Source organism: Tachysurus fulvidraco, chromosome 4, assembly GCF_022655615.1.
Source record: "Tachysurus fulvidraco isolate hzauxx_2018 chromosome 4, HZAU_PFXX_2.0, whole genome shotgun sequence".
In the NCBI taxonomy this organism is placed as follows: Eukaryota; Metazoa; Chordata; class Actinopteri; order Siluriformes; family Bagridae; genus Tachysurus; species Tachysurus fulvidraco.
The window spans coordinates 8,017,303-8,040,427 of NC_062521.1; the positions used below are offsets into that span (position 1 = coordinate 8,017,303).

At 39.6% G+C, this 23,125-nt stretch overlaps 1 protein-coding gene across 5 annotated transcripts in view; it reads left to right on the forward strand.

Moving 5' to 3' along the window:
- LOC113655237 (signal-induced proliferation-associated 1-like protein 2) overlaps positions 1 to 20,093 on the forward strand; it is a 151,991-nt gene extending 131,898 nt beyond the window's left edge. For 3 of the 5 annotated variants that reach the window (XR_007140347.1, XM_047812116.1, XM_047812117.1), the window contains 4 exons: positions 3,485 to 3,616; positions 16,913 to 17,021; positions 17,299 to 17,380; positions 18,558 to 20,093. Coding sequence is in view for 4 of the 5 variants with exons in the window: in XM_047812116.1 (XP_047668072.1) it covers positions 3,485 to 3,616; positions 16,913 to 17,021; positions 17,299 to 17,380; positions 18,558 to 18,713 (479 nt within the window). In the remaining variant the exon portion in view is untranslated. Of the gene's footprint in view, positions 1 to 3,484; positions 3,617 to 6,100; positions 6,373 to 16,912; positions 17,022 to 17,298; positions 17,381 to 18,557 lie in introns of those variants that run through there. The other 2 variants (XM_047812119.1, XM_047812118.1) reach the window with 2 other exon arrangements.
- Positions 20,094 to 23,125: the final 3,032 nt, after the last annotated feature.

Sequence of the window (23,125 nt, forward strand, 5' to 3'; positions counted from 1 at the left end):
GACTCTCATAAGTATTTAAGTAACACATTTCTAATTGTTGAAGCTAAATTCGTAGCAATTCAGAAATTCAATTTAAAAAAGTTTCTTTCTTGACCACAAACGCATTAACACAAATAAACGAATGTACATTAAAACGACAAATCTTACCTCTTTTCAGCGTCTTCGCCTCTTTGCATTTCAGAAAATGTACCTAACACTACAAACAAGTGTTTATTAATGTCAAAACCTCAAAATCAAATATTTTGCTTATTTTATATACACTGAGTATTTATATATTTTGCTTAGCATATCACGTGGCCCAGTCATATACGTAAAATATTATGTTATAATTACTTAGTTTTGATGCAATTTTAATACTAGTTGACGTGACTTATGTTTTTTCATTATATTTAGGCATACACTTAGGTTCACCTTGTAACTTATATATCAATGTTACAGACACTATATATGCTAAGTAGAGGTTGAAAAGTTAAAATGACTGTTATTTGTGTTTAGTTTATTTATTTTTATAAGTAATGGTTGTTCAGCCAACGAATAATTTTTTAGAGTGTGGGGTAATAGGAGACAATGATACCCGAAGTGTGTTGCTTATGTCCAGTTTATTCCGTTGTTTTGTTTTGGTTGCTGTCACTGCAGAAAACCCCGCTTCACACAGATAGCATGTCGGAAATGGCAATAGGGATTTAAGTGCTGTGGTGGCAATCTCAGGGTATTCCGCCATGACTTTAATCCAGAACACCGGCAGAGTTTCTAACTTTCTAACGAAGACTGTTTCATATTCATTTTTGCTAATTTGTGGGTTAAATTTGAGCAAACAAAATATACACGTACACCAAGCACTGTTAAACATGAGAAAGTACTGGTGAACAGAGAGAAGAGCGATACACAACTTCTCTACACCAAAGCTACAACCGCGACTGACGCTTGCAGCTGCTCAGCTCCAGATGTCACCTAAACCCGGCCCGAGATGACGAAAGTTTGTGCATGCGTGGTATTGGTGCAGCTTTAGGTGACGTCTCTCAGCTCCCGGTTAACCTCTCGTTAACTGATGCGCAGTCATGTTGGAACAGGAAGAGGCCATCGCCAAACTGATCTCACAATGTTGGAAGCATGAAATTGTTTAAAATACAATTTGGCATGCTAAAGCATTAAGAGTGTCTTTCACTGGAACTAAGGGGCCAAGCACAACCCCTGAAAAACCACCCCACACATCTTAATCCCACCTCCACCAAACTTTACACTTGGCACAATGCATTCAGGCAAATACTGTTCTCCTGGCAACCACCAAACCCAGGCTTAATAGTTTCTTTAGCAGAGGACAAAATGGCAGAAATTTAAAGAGTTAGAAAAAAGTATTGCATAAAATATTTAATAATGATAGTGAGTTAAAAAAACATACACATTTGGTTTAATACATGTTTTTCTTAAACATATTAAACTCAATTTATAAAAATTCTGAGAATTATCTTAGAGTTTCTAACTTAAAATTAAATTAAATTAAAATGAAATGTAATTAATTAATGAATTAAAAACTAGGAATCGTATCTTAAGAGTGAATCAGGATGAATCTCAGGGCAACTCTGATCAAGGAAAATACAAAAACATTTTTCTTAGGGAGGTGGTGGGGCTGACCCCGTTGCCAGGTATAACATTCTTTTGAGGTCGGCGTCTGGTTGTCCATTAAAAAAATGTGCTTTTGATAAAAGGGTGCTTTTAAAATATATTCTATTTAAAAGCTTTCACATTCGTTCTATGTTAAGATATTTGAGGCTATATTGTGTAAGGATTACGTATGTGACTGGACATATTAGAGATGTGCTAATCTGTACAGTATGTTACAAATGTAACTAATGTAAATGTAAGCATCTCTGACACAAAACAGAAATGTCAGAATCCAGCGTTGACTTTGGCCATGTGCGTTTGTTTATGTTCTGTGTCACGTGTCTGCTCCACCCTTGTTTATTCCTCCCTCCTCTGCACACCTGTTCCTGATGTGTTGATTGTCTTGTGTATTTATTCCTCGTCTTGTGTCACGTCCTTTCTCATGTCTGATTTTGTCTGTGTCCCTGTTTTTGTTTATTTATTAAATCAGATTATTTTTATGCTATCCTGCATTTGGGTCTGTTTTTACCCCACAGTGCTGACAGTCAGTGCCGTTATATTATTTCTGCTACTATTTATATATTTCTGCCACATTTATATATATATATGCTAACATCTCCAAAACACAGATGAAATTCTAGAGCGTCAGAAATTATATAGTGTAATTTGGCACATCGCAGAAATGTCGTAGCCCCAAATTATTTAATTTATGTGATGTGTCAGAGATATCTCTAATTATATTTAATACAATTGATCACAAATATAATCCATACAAGATCTCATCTGTAGAATTTTTTAAACTCACTATCATAATTAATATTGTATGCAATACTTTTCTTCTCCCTCTTCACCTTTCAGCCATTTTGTCCTCTGCTAAAGAAACTATTACTACTGCTAAAGAAACTATTACTACTGCTAAAGAAACAAAGCTAAGCCTCTTAAAAAAAACCTCCTCAATACTCCTGACTCTTTTTGACCTCAAGAGCTATTTTAAGGGTTAAGATGCTTTATATGAATAACTTTTATCTTTACTAAGATGTTCTAATTTTAAGGGGAAATGCCCACATTTCTAAGATTTTTTTTTAAATTATATCACTAGGAGAAACACTTTGCACTAAGAATCTTTATGAAAACTGGCCCTGGTCAATAATCAATTATTAACAATAAGCAAATTAGATATAAGAGATCTAATAGTTAGCAGTCTAAGACTATTTATTATGCTGCAAGAATTGTGAGCAGCACCTTCCTAGGTGGGATACCACCTTGCTTTAACAGGCCAGCCTTACTCCAATTATTAGCAGGGTTTTAGCATATTAACGCCTCTGATAACATAATTTCTTAGCAACCGAATATTTGACATTACGTTTTTATTAAATATTACGTATATATATATATAACTCATTTGTATCAATTCCATTTCAAAACTTTGAAATCAGTGACATGAAAATATTGTGATTTTTTTATTTAACACTTTTAGCATGTTTAGCAGGCTTTGTCAAGCTAACATCAAACTTTGTATGTATGTCTTGTAAGTCTTCTAGTTATTATATTTGTACTGCAGAAACATTTGTGGCTCCTTATGGGATCACTTCAGTTGCACAACCTTCATTTATTTGTCAACATATTTCACATTTTAACATTTCTTTAGCAGGTAAGTCATGTCTGCCATTGCTGCCTCTGAGCAGTTCATCTTATAACTGATAAGTGATAAAGAGAGGCCTATGCTGTGAGGTAGAGTGGCAGTGATACGTCCTTGTACTGTAAGTGTGTAGTAAATGAAAGTCATTGAGCTGAGTGTTTGTGTGTGTGTGTGTGTGTGTGTGTGTGTGTGTGTGTGTGTGTGTGTGTGTGTGTGTGTGTGTGTGTGTGTGTGTTTTCTTAGATGAGATCTGGTTTTCTGATGGCTCCTTGGCAGACAGGTCAAAGCTTAGTGATCCAGGACTTCTGCCCCTTCCTGACACTGCAAAAGGGCTGGACTGGTCCCATCTTGTTGATGTTGCACGTGCCTTTGAAGGTAGGTGTGGAAGTCTAAATGTGTGTAGAAAAATCTAGAATGCAACAGCAGCATTCTAAATAAATGTGGTGGTGTTAAAAATTTACAGCATAGTACTAGTACTTTGTAATCACTGTTTATATATATATATATATATTCAGTATATATAAGATAGTCAGCTAATAGAAATTATGTGATTAGAAACTGTATTATTTTGAGCAATTTAGGAATTATGAGCAATTATGAGCAATTTTTGTTAAAATAGTCACCTAACAGTGAAAAAAGAAAATAAAAGCTGCCAACATTTATTTGCCAGCAAATGCTGTCATATGCTTCTAAATTATTGAGACTGTAGGACCACGTGTAAGATTGCACTACTTAAATTTACAGGCAGATGCCCTTATCGAGAGCGACTTCCATTTATCTTTTACAGTGTTGAGGGTCAATAACCCAACAGTGGCAACTTGGCAGTGGTGGTATTTGAACTCATGACCTTTATTGATCAGTAATCCGGTAGTCTTAGCTAATTATAAGTCAAAGGTTATGTGCATGTAACTGACCTTGTATCTCACTCTAATATTCAACAAATTATCTGATATAATACTATTTTGCTTAACAAACATTTAATTAAGGTAGTAAAAGGATAAAATTTCAGCATTTATATATACATAGAACCTAAACTTTTTACTGACAGAATGACTGCCAGTAAAACCCCTTGAACTAACAGAATAACTGTAAGTTCAAGGGTTTTTACTGACATTTATTTACTTTTAATAAAACAAAATTTAAAAAAAGTATTAGTCTTTTAATTGTGGCTTGTCAGCGGTCAGTTTCAATCCTGTGTAGTGTCTCAAATTTTTGCCTATATATAGTAATTATACACGGAAAATACAAGAGACACAGATAGTAAAATGTGTACAGAGTTTCGGGGTCAGTTAAGTGACATCTGGCATAGGATGCAGATGGATCAAATGAGATCAGATGGTAAAGGTGTCTTACGCAAGATCTTCACGTTTTCTCCTCTCACACGTCTTTGAAATTTACATTTACATACAATGATCAGAGTATCAATCCATATGGAAGGAACTCAAATATGGAAGGGCAAACCTATTCTAGAATCACACATTAAAACCACATTCTGTGAATTTTCTTTCCTAACCTATATTAGCTCCTCCCATATGAATTGATACTCTGGTTATTGTATGTAAATATAAAGTTCAAAGAAGTGTTATAATATATATAACACTATAATTATATACTATATGTGTGTGTGTGTGTGTGTGTGTGTGTGTGTGTGTGTGTGTGTGTGTGTGTGTGTGTGTGTGTGTGTGATTATCGATATTTTCATTTTGAAAATTGTGGCCTACAGCTCAAAAGCATTGAAAAACCATATCTCAAAACATTGAAATATGTCAATTTCCACTTTGAAAATATCATTTTGTATGACTCTCCCAGTCAGGTTCAGTACACACTAACACAATCTTGGGGAAGACTGCTGACTTGACAGTTGTCTAGAAGAAAATCATTGACACTCTCCATAAGAATGGTTAGCATTCACAGAATGCTGTATCAAAGCATATTCATGGAAAGTGCAAGGTGTGGTAGGAAAAGGTGCACAAGCAACAGGGATGATTTTAGCCTTCAGAATATTGTCAAGTGAAGCCGATTCAATAATTTGGGGGAGAACTTCAAGAAGTGGACTGAGGCTGGAGTCAGTACATTGAGAGCGACCACACAGACGTGTCCAGGAATGGGCTACAAGTGTCAAATTCAGTGGCTACATAGTTGAAAGGGACATGAAAGAGTTAAATTAATGTTATGTGATCATGGTGGAGGGTCACAGGATTACCTGGGAATAGGAATATTAGTCACCTGTTCACTTAGTTTGGTGGATAGAGGGGGTGAGTCAGGACAATGTATTCTTTGTTGACCATATACACATATATACACTTTCAAACATGAAGAAATATCTGTCTGTGCAATAAAAAGGGACTATTAACAGCTGTTTGCCTCACTGATAGTGCATATGCGTCGCAAATGCATTGAGTTCCTGCTTCAGCCTCTCAGCCTTTTAACAACGCAAGATAGCCGCTACAATAGTGTCAAGCCAATCCTGAACCAGAGACAATGTCAGAAGTGTCTTACCTGGGCTAAGGAGACTTTTTCGGATGAAGGTGAATTTTGCGTTCCATTTTCAACTCAAGGTCCCATAGTCTGGAGAAAAAGATTAGTTACAGAACCCAAGCTGCTTGGATTCCAGTGTGAAGCGTCCACAGTCAGTGACGTCATCTGCTGCGTCCACTGTGTTTATTAAATCCAAAGTCAATGCAGCTGTATACAAAGCGATTTTAGAGCACTTCATGCTTCCATCTGCTGATATCTACTTTATAGAGATGCTGATTTCCTTTTCCAGGAGGCCAACTTGCCCCCTGACCACAGTGCCAAAACTACTCTGAACTGGTTTTGTGACCATGGTTCTTGCTGTGGTTATTATGTGCTTGACAGGCCAGCCATTTCACCTGACCTGAACCATATAGAGGATGTATGTGGTATTGTCAAGAGGAAGATGAATGACACCAGACCCTGCAATACAGATGAGCTGAAGGCCACTATCAAAGCAACCTGGGCTTCCATTACATCTCAGCAGTGCCACAGGCTGATTACTTCCATGCCACACAGCTTTGATTCTGTAATTTGTGCAAAAGGAACCCCAACCAATTACTAATTGCATAAATAAACTTTCTTAACTCAGAAGTTAGGCCTTTCTTTATTATAAATAATTTCTTTGATTGTCTTATGAAATATTGTAATACTTTGAGATACTGGATTTTTGATTTTGAGTTGTGAGCCAAAATGATCTAAATTAAAACAGAAAAGGCTTGAAATATTTCAATTCATGTGTAATAAATCTAAAATCTATCAGTGTTTTATTTAACTTGAAAATATTTAGGTTTTATAAATTAATGCTTTATTTAAAACATAATGCTAAATTTTATAATTGTATATACTTGAGTGGTCTGCTGTTTATTTAACACATCTAGAAATTAATGCTGACATTCTGGTGTATCTTCTGTTTCATCTTGTATTTTTGAACCCAAATGTCTTTAGTGTAGTGTGAGTGTGTGTGTGTGAATGAGAGTGTGTGTGTGCCCTGTGATGGGTTGGCACTCCATCCAGGGTGTATCCTGCCTTGATGCCCGATGACGCCTGAGGCACAGGCTCCCCGTGACCCGAGAAGTTCGGATAAAGCGGTAGAAAATGAATGAATGAATGAATGTCTTTAGTGTATAGCCTTTACTGCAAATCAGAAATGTGCATACTGAAACTGATTTTTGCTAGTTTCCTGGAGTATAGTCAGACCTTTAACGATGGGGTAGTCAGGATCTACAGAAAAGTATGTAATCTGACTTATCCTGTGTTCAGCCTGAATGTATTTTCTTCAGATTTCAACACAAACCCCATCTCCTATGAGCCTTCTTAACCACTAATCAGTTCTGCTATGGGCTCCTAAATGTATTTCTCACAATACATTACCTCAAAATACTATATACTATATATATACTATATATACAAAATACTAGATGATTATCACAAAATTTATATCCATACTCACAGCCTAAAACTTTTGAGTACCCAAAATTAAAATGCCTTGATAGGAATCAGTCTCAAAAGGGAACATATTTTTAGTTGGGTGACACTGGATATTGTTGTTCAGGAGTAGGATGTGTAGCTTGACAGCTAGAGATAGACAAATAGACAAAATATGAGGCATGCTTGTGATCACATTATGCTGAAGAACACTATACATTGTGTGCAGAGTGCAAGCAGCAACTCATTCAAGTCTAAATAAAATTAGAGCTGAGTTTCTGCATGCTGCAGAAGAGCTCTTCGCAGTCTCTACACCTTTTTGTGCTCTTTCCATGTTATTATTGTAATTCTTTTTGTAAATATCTCATTATGAATCTTTATAAATGGACTTTGCGAATTACTCACACAACTCACATGCAAACTTGAGTGTCCGCAGCCTTGTTGGCCAGCATCTGTCTCTATGTGTACATCCGTGCTGGAGTAAGAGAAAGAAGAGCAAGAGAGGGAAACATGCCAGGATTCTGTGAATAACCAGTGATTGAACATTTGCTAGACAAATACTCGGAAGAGGAGGTTTAAAAGACCTCTTCAGAGTATTTGTCTAGCAAATATTCAATAACTGGTTAACAAAATTGACAATTTGATATTCAGATTACACTTCAGCAAGACATCAGGAACTGCTGTGTTTTTGCCTTCACTGAGACATGGCTAGACACTACCATTATGAACTGGGAGTTTCATCTCACAGTTTCACTATCATAAGTGCAAAGGTAGCAGAGTTCACATTTTGTTTAATTCTCTTTGGGAACAGATGTTTCAGATGTTGCTAAGCACTGCTGTTATGACAGCATTCATTTTTCTTCCACATGATTCAGCTGTCATTTGAACTGTGGCCTTCATAGCCCCCAAGGCAAATAAACACTTTGCACTGGACATTCTGCATGTTTTAAAAAAACATATTCAGATGGTTTTTATTGTTGTAGACTTTAATCAGGCAAATCTGAAAAAGGGTCTTTCCAATTTTTTATCGCACATAACTTTTTCTACTCAAGCTAAGCATACTTTTGATCACTGCTTCTCTGCACTCAAGGAAAGCTACAAACACCTTCCCCACTCTGCTTTCCGCAAAGCTGATCACACCTCCAAAGCTGATTCTCCTTCTGCCTGCATACAAAGAAAAGTTAAAGCAGGGAAAGCCTGCTATAAGGACAATCTATCAATGTATTGAGGATGCCATCTTCATATTTCAGGATTCCTTTAAAACCATAGGCTGGCAGCTTTTCCTCGATGCATCAGACACAGTCATGAATGAATACACAATCAAAGACAATGATTACGTAATTTTTCAAAAGTTTGAAAAAATCTTTGATATGGGTATATCAGCCTCTCTACTTGAAGAATTGAACACATTCTATGTTCAGTCTGAGGACAGAAACACCTACACTGCAGTCAAACCACCGATGGAAAGAACTTGTGCTCAGTTTGCTCAGGGGAGGCCAGGTCCTGATGGTGTTCAAGTCAAGTCAAGTCAAGTCAAGAAGCTTTTATTTTCATTTCAACCATATATAGCTGATGCAGTGCACAGTGCAATGAGACGATGTGTCTCCAAGACCATGCTGCTACATAGAACAAAAACCGAGCTACATAGAAAAAGACAGAGCTAAGGACTTAAACAGAGATGTTGACATGGATATATATTAAATGATTGTTTATTTGGTGCAGATCAGTGCAATGCACACAGTTGAGTCTGTCTGTGTTTGCTCAGTACAGTTCAGTTGTTGAGAAGTCTGATGGATTGTGGAAAGAAGCTGATACACAGTCTGGTCGTGTGGGCCCGAATGCTTCCTCACCTTTTTCTAAATGGCAAGAGGACGAAAAGTTTGTGTTGGCTTTGCAGTTACAGCATGTGGCATAAATGTCTGTGATATAGGCGAGAGAGACTCCAATGATATTCTCTGCTGTCCTGACTATCCGCTGCAGGTTCTTGTTGTTGCACAATTTCTGTACTGTAATAAAATCTGATGTCTGTAATTCAGGGTCATATTTATACATATATACAGCCACAACATTAGCAAGAACAAAGAGATCACCATGGACATTAGTCCAGCCTGCAAAATTCCTTCCAATGCTTGAAAAATCACAATTGACCACAGTCAACCTGTAACGGTTCACGTGTAAGTCACACCTAAACCGTACACGATTAAATGGGGCACCACTCCCTAATACAGGTGTTATACCAGAAAACAGACAGACACACCAATATAAACCAACCCAAGTGTATTATACAAAATGTATATTTATCCATATATACAAAAACAAATTTATACACACAAAAAACCAAAGCAATGAGGTGTGTGCGTGTGCGCGTAGGTGTGTAGTGTCCTTTAAGGCCTCTGTGAGTATTCCACAATGAGTCTCTCCGTGCTAAACAACCCCCCAAATAATCCACACCGAAACCGCGAACCCTCCTTACAGTATCAGCTGGTGCACCAATCGCCATTAACCTCGCCACCCCGAACGCCGTCGGCCCGCTTCCTTATATGGGGGAGGGGGGGACCGGGAAGTGAAGCGATGTCGCGTGACGTCATCGGCGCGGTCTCATAAAAGCGGTAAACGGGGCAACACAAATGCAACAGAATATATTACCGGTGTACACAATCAGGTAATGCTTACTCTATACAACATTTCGGCATTAAGCCATTGTCACCTTATGTGGCTCTGCTACATAGACCCCCCCCCCAGCCATCGGCGTCGAAGGAGAGCGTCCATACCAACGTTTTAGGTTAACCACATTTACAATTTCATTTTTAGGTGGGTTTCCGCAACAGACTGTGTAATTTACTGGCCCCATTCTTTTTTAATTTCAGCTGGTCCCTCCCACTTGGGCGCTAGCTTAGCAGAGAATTTATTTGAGGCCGAAGAGAGTGGGTGCGTTTTAATCCAGACTAAATCGCCCGGCTGGAACTGCGCATCCTTCCGTCGAGCATTATAATATCTAGCGTGTCTAGATTGTTGTGCTGCCACTCTACGCTTTACCTCCTCTGCCATGATGGTTTGCCTTTCAATCATGTTGTATGCGGCTTGGTCGGGTGAAGGTGGTTTATGGATAAGCCGTTCCAGCGGACCTTGTAACTGCCGGCCAATCATGAGCTCTGCTGGTGTTTTGCCGGTGGTCTCTTGATGGGCCGTGTTAAGGGCAAAGCGGAACTCAGGTAACCACTGGTCCCAGTTTTGGTGGTATATTCCCACATAGGAGGCAATCATTGTTTTTAATGTCCGGTTTATCCTCTCAGTTAGATTAGTTTGTGGGTGATAGCTGGTGGTGAGTTTCTGGATGCTTCCCCAGGCCTTACAGAGTTCAGAGAGGACACCGGAGGTGAATTGAGGGCCTCGGTCCGATACCAGATATTTGGGAACCCCCCAACGGGTAAATATGTCTTCCCTGAGAATTTTGATTAATTTCTGAGTTTTACCATTTCTAAGGGGAAACATCTCTACCCACTTATTGAAATAGTCCACTATTACCAGGAGGTAAGTATTCTGCTTCTTGCTCACTGGGAAGGGCCCCATTAAATCCATCCCCAGCATGTGGCCTGGTTCTTGGACCTGGGTGCTTTGCAGAAAGCCGCTGGGTTTTGAGTTTTCTGGCTTGTATTTCTGACACACCTCACAGCCCTTGACGTACTGCCAGACGTCTTTCCGGACAGAAGGCCACCAAGCTACATCCAACAGCCTTAGCAGAGTTTTCAGCCTACCCAGGTGTCCTCCTAAAGGGTTGTCATGGAAGTAATGCAGGAAACCAGGTACTAATGATTGAGGGACCACCAACTGGAACTTCTCCCCCTGGTTCTTCAAAGGAATCCGGCGGTATAACACCCCCTGGTGGACCTCAAAGTTGATTTGCTTACCCTGGACCTTTCTGTCTTTGCTATCTGCTTGTAGATGGGTGATGTTACTGTCGCTGCCTTGTGCAGTAGCTATTTCGTCTAGGGTGTGAGGGATGTCGGAGGTATATCTGAGAGGTGACATGACTAGACAGGGTACCTCTTTACCCTTTCCAGGTAGGAAAGCTCTGGACAATGCATCAGGCCCTAGGTTAAGACAGCCTTTCCTGTGGTGTACCTGGAAGCAGAACTGTTGTAGGCGGAGCGTCCAGCGGGTCAGACGTGAGGAGGTCTTGGGGCAGTTGAAGGCCCAAGCCAGAGCTGCATGATCTGTAAAAATGTCACACTGCCTTCCTTCCAGGTAATGTCTCCATTTTTCCACGGCCCAGACCACGGCTAAACATTCTTTTTCTGAGGTGGAGTAATTCAACTCTGCTCCTCTCAGGGTCCTCGAGGCATAGGCCACCACCTTCTCTCCTTCCGCTGAACTCTGGCTAAGTATAGCTCCCAGGCCAACGTCGCTGGCATCTGTATGGACTTGGAATGGCAGGTTGAGGTCAGGCTGCACCAGAACGGGTGGGTTTTGTAAGGCCTGTTTCAAGTCATCCATAGCTTTCTGGCATTCAGGGGTCCATTCCCACTTCACTCCTTTCTTTTTTAGTCGATTCAATGGAGGAGTGATGTCTGCAAAGTGAGGGATGAATTTATGGTACCAGCCAGCCAAACCCAGAAAACGTTGCAGTGCCTTGAGGTCAGCAAGGGAGGGATAGTGTGCAACGGCCTGCGTTTTTTCTGGGTCGACCTCCACTCCCCTCTCAGAGACGATATGGCCCAGAAATTTCAGCTGTCGTTTGAAGAAATGACATTTCTTCATATTCAATGTAAGGTTAGCTTGACTCAGTCTTTGTAATATGGCATTTAGATGTTGAGAATGGTGTTTCAAGGACGGCGAGTATACTATGATGTCATCAATGTATACGAAGCAGATCTTCCCCCTCAGATCAGCCAGGACCTTCTCCATGAGCCTCTGGAATGTGGCAGTCGCGTTCTTAAGCCCAAATGGCATGGAGCGGAATTGGTACAGCCCCTTGGTGGTGATAAAAGCAGTTTTTTCTTTGCTCTCCTTCTCCATTTCCACTTGCCAGTAACCTGATTGCAAATCCAAAGTACTGAACCAGGAGGCGCCTTCCATGGATTCCAAGATGTCGTGGATGAGCGGCATTGGATAGGCATCAGGAATGGTCTTGCTGTTTAGCCGGCGATAGTCCACACAGAACCTGTGGGAACCATCAGGTTTAGGCACGAGGACGACTGGGGACGACCATGGAGAGAAAGAAGGCTCGATAATGTGGTCTTTGAGCATCTGGTCGACTTGGTCTTCAATGATCTGTTTCTTGAAAGGAGAGACTCTGTATGCTCTGGACTTAATGGGGATGTTGTCGGTCATGTGAATGTTGTGTCGAAGCACTGCTGTTTTTCCCAGGTTACCGGAGGTGGTGTGAGGCCAGTTGGACATCAACCTTTGTAGCTCTTCCTGATTTCCAGTGTCCCAGGTAGGGTTAATAACAGGATGCAGGGGAGCTAATGCTGGGTGGATCAACGTGGGAGGTAAGGCGTAGTACAGACTCAGTACAGCTGTTGGATCAGACTGCGTAGGGGCGGTCGTGGTGTTCGGCCCGGGAATGCCATGGGATGGAAGGAAGGGGTGGTATATGTAACCCTTTTCTGTGTTGAGAGCATACCGGCATCGTCCCACCTCTAGGATGGCTCCGGTAGCCGTTAGAAAGTCCAACCCCGCTATAAGTGGGAAGGCCAGGTGGGCATCCTTCATTATGTAAGTGTCCACTCCACACTCTTTTTCATGCCATTTATAGCTGACCGTCCTTTTCTCCACAGCTTGGTGTATCTTTCCATCCGCCATGATGAATCTCGGTGTGGAGGTGCTTGTGGGGGTCTCTCCGGTTAGTTGTAGCCAGAGATTCTCTTGCATTAAAGTATAAGTGCTCCCTGTGTCCAGTACAGCTCTCACCTCTTTCCCTTTCACCGTTACTGGTACCAGCAGAAGTGATGACAGCACCTGGGGTTGAGCGATGGAGACCCCTGCCAGGTTTTTGGGGGAAGAGCGATCAGTCGGCCTCTTGCTGCTCCTTTCCTTCCCGTTCTGCCCCACCTTCTGCCAGTAGTCTTTCGCCCCAAGGCAATCCTTCTCCACCATGGACCCAACCTTCACCAGTTGTTCCACGGTGGTTATCGTTCCCCTCAGGCAGCCTGCAACTCTCGGGTTGATGTTGTTGAGGATACGAGTCACTAATTCGTCCTCTGTGATGTCGGGCTTCCACTTGAGGCAGAGGGCTCTGTAGTCATAGGCGAAGTCTCTCAGGCGTTGTCGGGGTTGCTGTACCAGTGATCGGAGTTTGTCTTCCACCTCCGTGAGGTAGTCATCTGGTAGGAACGCCGCCATAAAAGCCTCTTTGAAAGACTGCCAGTCCGTGACCTTTGTTTTTTCAGCCTTCCACCAGCTCAAAGCCGATCCTCTCAATACAGTGCTCAGAGTACCAATTAGTTCCACACTGGTCTGATGTCCAAATAGTTTTCACATTGCTTGATGAAGTTTAATACATCTGCCGTTTCACAGGCATCACCAAATGTGGGAAATTCCAGGCGGATGGGAGGACGAGCACAGAAGGACGATATATTGGCTGCTGCCGGAGGGGTAAGCTCACTAGAGGGTTGCGTGGCAGTAGGAGTCGCAATGCTATAGGTGGTATTGGTAGGCTTGGGTGGAGGCACTTTAGCTCTGGTAGCTGGAACCGGTGTCTTGGGAAGGTGGGCGTAACGGGAGAACTAGCTGGAGTGTAGGCCTGTAGTCTGGCGAGAGTGGGAGTGCTTGTCAGTCGCAATTTCTTCATCTGACTTTCCCATTTTGCATCCCTCCTTAGAAAACAGTCTGTCACCGCTCTTTCCAGCTTCTCCAGGGACATCTGGAAACCCTCCTGCAACTCTGCTAAGCCAGCGTCCACTGCCTCCCTGAAACTGGTTTCCCGATTTAGGGTACTCTCAACAGACTGCTTGAAATCGTGATTCAATGAGTGTACCTGTGAGCTAAGGGCCAATAAATCCACCTTAAGCTGCGCAATATCAGTTTGCATTGTTTGTATCAACTCAACATTCATCACACAGCTTTCCTCATTATTATCCTCCGACTCATCACCATCAGAAATATACAAAGAACTAAACATAGATGTTATTTCAGCTGTTGGATTACGTCTAGTTACAAATGGGCCTGCAGTAAAATCTGCATCAGGAATGGCATTAGCCGTGTTTTGTTCATTAACAGGAGTGTTGTTAGCACTAACCACGTCAGCATCTATACCAGTGAGTGGTGTGGTCTGTTCTGAATCCATAGTAAAAAAATAACATTACAAATAATAATAGCAATAATAGTAATAATAAACAAAATATTACAAAAAAATGCTAAATAAATGGAGCGCCCTGTACGGGCCACCACTATGTAACGGATATAGACCAATATAAACCAACCCAAGTGTATTATACAAAATTTATATCTACCCATATATACAAAAACAAATATATACACACAAAAAACCAAAGCAATGAGGTGTGTGCGTGTGCGCGTAGGTGTGTAGTGTCCTTTAAGGCCTCGGTGAGTATAAATGTCCTTATATGGCGCAAACTCACCGGATGTAGTGACGTGATAGGAAGTACGGCTTGTGGATGGGTGTACTAGCGTCCTCATCGGTGAATAATCCGATAAAGGGAGGAATATTCCACAATGAGTCTCTCCGCGCTAAACAACCCCCCGAATAATCCACACCGAAACCGCGAACCCTCCTTACAGTATCAGCTGGTGCACCAATCGCCATTAACCTCGCCACCCCGAACGCCGTCGGCCCGCTTCCTTATGGGGGGGGGGGGGGGAGTGAAGCGATGTCGCGTGACATCATTGGCGCGGTCTCATAAAAGCGGTAAACGGGGCAAGACAAATGCAACAGAATATATTAACGGTGTACACAATCAGGTAATGCTTACTTTATACAACATTTCGGCATTAAGCCATTGTCACCTTATGTGGCTCTGCTACAAACCAACATGCAACCAATTCAACAAAATGCTGTCTGACGGGGGGTACCAGAGTATCCAATCAAGAACCAATATTCTTAAGAATAGTTTCTACCTAACTGTAATACAAACTTTCTGCAGACCACAACTGCAATATGACTCTATACATAACATTTTGAAATGTGCTAAAATACTTAGACTACATAATTATTGGTACTGTTTTGTACCTTACTTGGTGGTACTGCACAATTTCTATGTATTATTTACATAACATCCAAACCTCCCATTTCACCAAAACAGTTTATGTCCATGAACCCTCCAGATCTACTTCTTTACCTAAGAAAAACTATTCTTAAAATGCTTGATTATACAAATGAGATTTTTAGATCACCTAACACTTATGAGGTCTTAGAAAGAGATCAAGAATTTCACCACATTTATATATAGGTCCTATTATATTATGTTAAACGACTACTGAATCTAGGATGTACAAAACTATTGCTCTCAGATGGTTTTTGAATGATCAAAATTATTATTAAAGTTTCCAACAATTAATGATTAGTCTAGAGAAACAGTTAGGTTTGAAATCTGCAAGTTCACAGAGGACAAGGCCTTGAAGATATGTAAATAAAAATTATATAAATTGACTCTGTACACCGGGGGGCATGGTGGCTTAGTGGTTAGCACGTTTGTCTCACACTTCCAGGGTTGGGGGTTTGATTCCTGCCTCCGCCTTGTGTGTGTGGAGTTTGCATGTTCTCCGCGTGCCTCGGGGGTTTCCTCCAGGTACTCTGGTTTCCTTCCCCAGTCCAAAGACATGCATGGTAGGTTGATTGGCATCTCTGGAAAATTGTCCGTAGTGTGTGAGTGTGTGAACGAGAGTGTGTGTGCACTGCGATGGGTTGGCACTCCGTCCAGGGTGTATCCTGCCTCGATGCCCGATGACTCCTGAGATAAGCACAGGCTCCCAGTCTACCTACCATGCATGTCTTTGGACAGGGGGAGGAAACCGGAGTACATGGAGGAAACCCCCGAGGCACGGGGAGAACATGCAACCTCCACACACACAAGGCGGAGGTGGGAATCGAGCCCCCAACCCTGGAGGTGTGAGGCAAACGTGCTAAATACTAAGCCACCATGCCCATGCATGTTAATTACATTTTTCATATATTTTTTGTACATTAAATTTAATTTTTGTCATTTTCATTTTATATATTAATATTTGTCTAATGGTTCTTAAAGACAACATCCACTGTAAAAAATGCTTTACAAATAAAATTTAACTGAATTGAATGCTAGCTACTCATTTGGTTTAATCCACATTTCTGTTAAACACTACTGGTTAGTAATAGTTATAGTAATAACAAGTAATAAACAGTTGGTATAGTCATCTATTTCTGGAAAATGACAAGATTCAGAAACTAGAGTTCTAAACTGCAAAATCTATATGTAAAATCTGATTTTTAACAGATTTGAGCTGTGTTAAGCTTAGATATTCAATATTTTTAACTCATATTTTCCCACTGTGCTTGCTGAAAGAAGCTGGAATCACAGTCACCTATATATTGCATTAGAACATTTCTTTGTTTGAGGCAACGTAACCAAATAAGGATAAGAAATCATCCTTCATCTGTTTCTCTAGCAAGTGATCAAATAGTGACAGCAAATATCCCAAAGTCGAAAAGTATAGACTGTGACAAATATAAGACTGCTGTTTTCAATTATAAAACACAAAAAGCACATTATTTGTGTATTTTGCTGATAGATCAGAATATGGCTTCTGTTTACAACATGACTGACAGGCAAGGAGCTAAACCTGTAAAGATCACTCAAGAGCCCCTCACTGTAATGGAAGGAGCTATGCTACAGCCTGGGTGAGTTTTTCACTACAGGTTTTCTGTATGCATTAAATGTAATAATTAATAAATGGAAGTTATATAAACATATATGTTGAAAAACCTTACCATTTACAAAAGCTGTAAATAGAAAAAAAATTAATAGAATGGCAAATAAATACTATGTAAAAGAAGAAATAAAATTTTACTTTATAGCCGTTAGCTTTTATTCAGAAGAATATTGTTTGTTGTCTGGCATGCTCCTGCAAGCATTTTTTTCTGAGAATGGGGTTATGATTGATATGCTATTCTTTAGAAATGGTTCATCTGCCACTCTGACTGGTAAAGTCAACCAACTAGAAGACATCTTGAAGCAGCTCCAACATGACTTAAGAAAGGTGAGAAAAGTCACTGTTTTGGTACTATTGAGAAATATCAGGAACTGTTGATTTTCTCTACTTGACTAGTCGGTGCCTGGGATATTTTAACGTTCAGATTTATCATTTGCAGCTTGTGACTTCAACCTACCATTCTAAACTATTGGCATTGTGCATGGCATGTGCTCCCCCCCTTGCCTAATGCTAGTTTATTATGAATCAAATTGCCAATTTGGCTATACTGGTTTTAAAATGCTGCTTGCTTGCTTTTCCCCCCTCACATAATTACTGCTAATAATGTTCATATGTCAGAAGAAAGTCAAATCATTACCTTATTGTCCAGGAAACAACTTATTACCAAACAAGAAACAACTCATACTCTGTATTTGGTTTGAGGACTCACATTTATCCTCAGGTGTTTGCTTGGCCTGACATGGCCCTATGCTCTTGCAGCCAGTGCCTGAATCTCCTACAGCCAAACACAACAAACAAGATTTGTATGCTCAATGTATTTGTTTTGAACCAATTAAGAAACATAACAGTTATGTTGGAGACTATGCCTATGGAAACATTTTGACAGTTCAGTGAATTCAGAGGTCATGCACATCCAACCCTGCCAAGATAAAAAAGAAATGCTTACTGACACAAAAGTTCAAGATAAATCGTGAAATTCTGAGGATCTATAGACATTGATTACAGACATGACTCAGAAAAATATTGCAGAAATTTTTTTTAGCAGAAGCCATGTCTAATGTTTCTCAAAATGTTGCCACAAAGATGTATAGGATATTATAGAGTCATTAAATGGCTTAGTTCACCTCCAGGTTCTTCGTTGAACATCAGACTAATGATGTTGTTGCAGACCGGTTGGGAACTAAATGTGGAATGGGGGAAATGTTCGCAAAAATCTGGCCATATAGTGTATCTTTCTTTTGTGACTTCCTGTATGCACAGTATGAATGTTCACAGTTCCCTCCTTTGGGAAAAATGGCTCTCACAAAGGTTTGCTGGATTCCCCAAGCATTTTAAAGTAGCTTTGCAACCATTTAACCTTTTTTTAAAATCTAATTATGATCATGGTGTAGTGTGTTGCATGTGAGAAATTTTATTGTTTCTACACAATTATTGCTTAAATGTACTTTACATTCTCTAGACTTATTCTTGGTTTTCATGAATGTATCTTGCTGATTTAACTTAGGAGAAAGAGGATAAAGCCGTCTTGCAGGTGGAGGTACAACATCTTCGACAAGATAATATCCGTCTGCAGGAGGCAAGTCAAACAGCAGCTACCCAACTCAGGAAATTCACAGAATGGTTCTTTAATACTATTGAAAAGACCCCTGAGAACAACTGAGCCTATTGTCTTAGCTAAGTAAATAGGTGACCCTATAAGTGTGTGTATAAGTGTGACTGTTCAAATGTTAAAGAGAACCTGTTGGCAGGGTAGTTAAGCTGAAGTTGAGCACTTTGTGTCTATTCTAACAGACTGCTGGATTTTCTGGAAATGGAAAATGGAATGAGGGTTTTGAAAGAAACATTATTAATACTGTTCAATTAGTAAAGGTGAATGCTTGGAAATTTAAATGAAAAAGAAAATGAATGTAATTCACTCAAGACCTACTTTTCCTTGCCAGATTATTCATATATCTGACCCTTTATTTTCTTTGTTTTTTTTTTTGTTTTTTTTTGTTGACATTCAGCATTGTAAGATGAAGTGCTGCTGTTATGGCACTAGCACTGTCATAAATTTGGATCAGAATTTTATAGGCATTTTTCAAGAAAAAAGTTTATAACCACAGATATGAGATACATCCAAGCAATGATGTAGTAGAAGTGATGTAGTTCCTATTACAGTTGCAAATGTTTAGTATTTAATTCTTATGCCTAAAAAAGGCTAGGCGTGTTTATATAAATTATTTATCTCTTATTTGATTTATCATTATCTGCAGTGTGCATATGAATATGAACCTGTCTATGGCTCACTAAATTCCAGTGTGTGCCTGTCTGGGTCTTTGTGTATTTTATTTTTTTTTTTTGTTATTTCAGTGGTTTTTATAGAATTTTCATTACTCTGTGAGACAGTGAACCAAACTCACAATGCCAAAATGTGTATTATATTTGTGCCTCAGTTGAACTGGCTTGTGTCTAACAGCTATTTGTGGTTATTTAATATCTAATTTTGTTTATTTCATTTATAAAGATATATTTGCTATTGAACTTGGAATTGAAGAGGCTCTGATAAGGCTGGAGTGAAATGTGGATGTTTCATCAGGGCTGTGTTGAGTATATTTTTTTCTTTTTTTCTATTCCAACATTTGGATGCTGCTAGATTTTTTTGGTTGGTTGTTTTTTGTTGTTGTTGTTGATTTTGTTAGTTAGATTCTTCTGTTTTTAGAAAATGTTGAATGTAATTACAATTTTGGTAGTTTATACAAATTGCTATTTTAGACGTAGCTAATTGTTGATAGATTAATTATTGTTATAGATTAAGATTGAAAAGCACTGGTTTGGTATTGAATTCCCTAATGGATTGGTGCCTGGTGCTTACTGTCATTGTATATTTAATATTTTTAGACATATTTTTTCATCTTTTCAACTGACATAAATATACTTACAAATGGGGGAATCTGTTTAGATGGACTTACAATTTCACAATTAGCTATGGTGTATGAACGGTCAACCTTTTTTTTAATTGTTTCTACCATTTATTTCAAATAAAACACATTTCTGTCTATTACTGTCTGTTTTGATTTCTCTGTATGTTTCATAAAAAAGGAATTAGGTAGGCTTACAAGTCAAATATAACAGCCCCAGTAGCTCCTTAGCATTATCATTGTCCATATGTTTCAGCATTCATTGTACAAACTATATATAAATTATTATTATACTTATTATTATTATTAAATGCTACTTCCCCTAGAATTTGTTCCTCCTTGTTTGTTGTTTGCTGCTTTTTACGTTTCTAAGTGATCAGAACTACGGTTTTCCTGGTACGGAAGCTCAAAATTGGCTTTGTTTTTTTCATAGAATTCATTCAAATTTTGGAGGTTTATAAAGTTGGCAAGCTTTGGCCTTGATACATTCCCAGAATTAAAAAAAGAAATCTGAGTTTGAGAACTTTAAGAGGGGCTCAGGCTAAAACAATAAACATAACCCATCTAACTAATTACAAATGAACTAAAGAAGCTACACACACACACACACACACACACACACACACACACACACACACACACACAAATGAAAGAAGAATTACAACAAAATACACAAACTCCCTTACTAACAAACAAGAGAAAACATGACCCAAAAAAAAACCCCAGCACCCCCTCTCTACCAACCCCTTTCCAAATTAAGAGTAGAACTCAAACACAAAGAATGAAAAATAGGTATTACAAATATTTACTTAAAATCAAAAAGAAAAAATATCCTGTTGCATGGTTATCAAATCCAGTGTAGGAGAAACTTGTCTCCAACCTACATTTACCCAGGCTAGCTCTGCAATCTGACTATAAGTTTAAACAATAATTCTAAGTTGAAGATCACAGAAGAAATGATCCAATCAGCCAAACTCAGGAAGACTGGATTCAGTTGAGGTAGATTTATTTCCAGTTACAAAGACAGCAGACTAACCAGCTAGTAACAGAGATACAAGTTTTTCCAGTAGACGTTACTTGAACTGAAATACCGCTGGCTTCTCTGGTCTTATATACAGTTTAGACATTCCTCCTTTTTTCCACTCCCACCTTCTCCTTACTAAAATTCAGCTTATGTACTCATTCCAGTGGCATTCAGAAATTTTCCATTGTCTCTAAATGGTCTCTGCTTTACCTGTATACCTTGTTATACCTAAATATACCTATATTTTCTATTATCTTTCAAATTATAGGCCCATCATCAGGCTAAAGGCTCATTTCTACATCATCAGGCCATGGTGTTTATAAGTCATCTTTTGTGCTGTAATCATTATTCTTTCTCTGAGCCTTTTTCCAACACAACTCTCATTCTGCCATGGGTATTTATGTTCTCCCTTGAACTTTGGAAGTTTTATGATTACCAACATTCTTTCCTATATAGTTCTCCTTCCTTCCACTGTCCTGTTTCTTAAGATAGCCTTTAGTGCTGTTGCTAACAGTTATCAATGAATGTACTAAATGTAAAATGCTGTATTTATGCTCAGCATTGAGTCTTATTCCTGTGTATGTATGTGTTTTTATTCCTAAATGTGTGTAAGTGTATTTTACATTTCCATATTCATGACTTTACCTATGTTCTTCTGGAGCCTCCACAAACTTAATGGCTTGCTTACCTTATAATGTTTAACTACCCTATACCATATGCCTTTCCTTTCCTTCTCCCTACTTCATTCTTTCAAGAACATTTCCCACACCAGCAGCAAAAATTCTAACAAAAGCCTCCAAGAAAAGAGAGCACAGCTTCCACACACAATAACACAAACTGTTCTAGCAGGACAATGCAGTTTAGATATTATCTGCTTCCTCTCTTCTTCCAATCAGAGCTGAGGTTCAATCATTCTTGTCAGGTGGCAGCCATGACCTAACTAATTAGAAATGAACAAAATAGGTGGAGAGAAGAAAGAGGAAATAACAAACAAACAATACCAAAACAAAAAAGTATGATGCAATACCCACACCATAGATAGATAGATAGATAGATAGATAGATAGATAGATAGATAGATAGATAGATAGATAGATAGATAGATAGGTTGGTTAGATAGGTTGGTTAGATGTGCATTCTAACAATAGACATGACTCACCACACAGACTCCATCCACAACAGAAATCTCTAATATAAATTCTTTAATATAAAACATATATTTAAAAAAAATGCACAGTGAAACATTCTTAATTTGTATTGAGAAGACATCATAGTGTGGGAAAATAATTTTAAGTCACTGTTTTATTTCCTTTTAGATCTAGCATATTTTTGTGGATCATGTAGAAGCCAAATCAAGTTACAATGCTAGTTAAATTCAAACTTTACATTAGACTTGTGATTCCTGTATCTCATTAATATGAAAGGAAAAGGGCAAGGTAACTCAGGTTATCATTTGTCTCTTTGTGCCATTTGTCCCGTTGTAGCCATTTGATTCAAGGTCCAAGTCAAGAAGGAATGCCAAGCATTAGAGGTGAACTCGTTTCTATGTTAATGAAGGGGTCTGAGAAAGACTGTTAATGTTAATGGGATTAAGGGTGAAAGTCCAGGATCTGGTGTGGGGGCTGTTACATCCTTTCATGCTTACAGCAGCCTGCACGAAGTGTGCAAACGGGCCGCGACGAAGCTGGGTCTGGCCTGGCCAGCCGCCAAAGCTGCTGAGGGTGCCGTGAGAGACCTCTACGATGGGAAAAGGCTGCTGCCGACCCACTCGGCAGCGAGACAGCTCTTGCCTGCCGTGCCTCCGTGCATGAAAGAGATGTCTCGATATTGGTCTAGCCCCTTTAAGAGTAAGCTCCCCACTAAGGGACACTCGATGTTGGAGATTCAGGGGATGGAGGAGCTGGGGTTGGCCGGACCCCCAGCAGTGGAGCCTTCGGTGGTGTATCACCTCCACCTGAATCGACCATCTGTTTCCTCCTCATCGCAGTTTTCACTGCCAAGCAAGAAGGACCGTTTGACCGCTGCGACTTTTCAGAGGATGTACAAGTACGCGGGGCAGTCCGTATGTTCGCTGAATGCTGTGACTTTACTGTCGGCATATCAAGCGGAGATTTTGGAGGAGATGGGGCGGCAGTTGGACTCAGGTGTA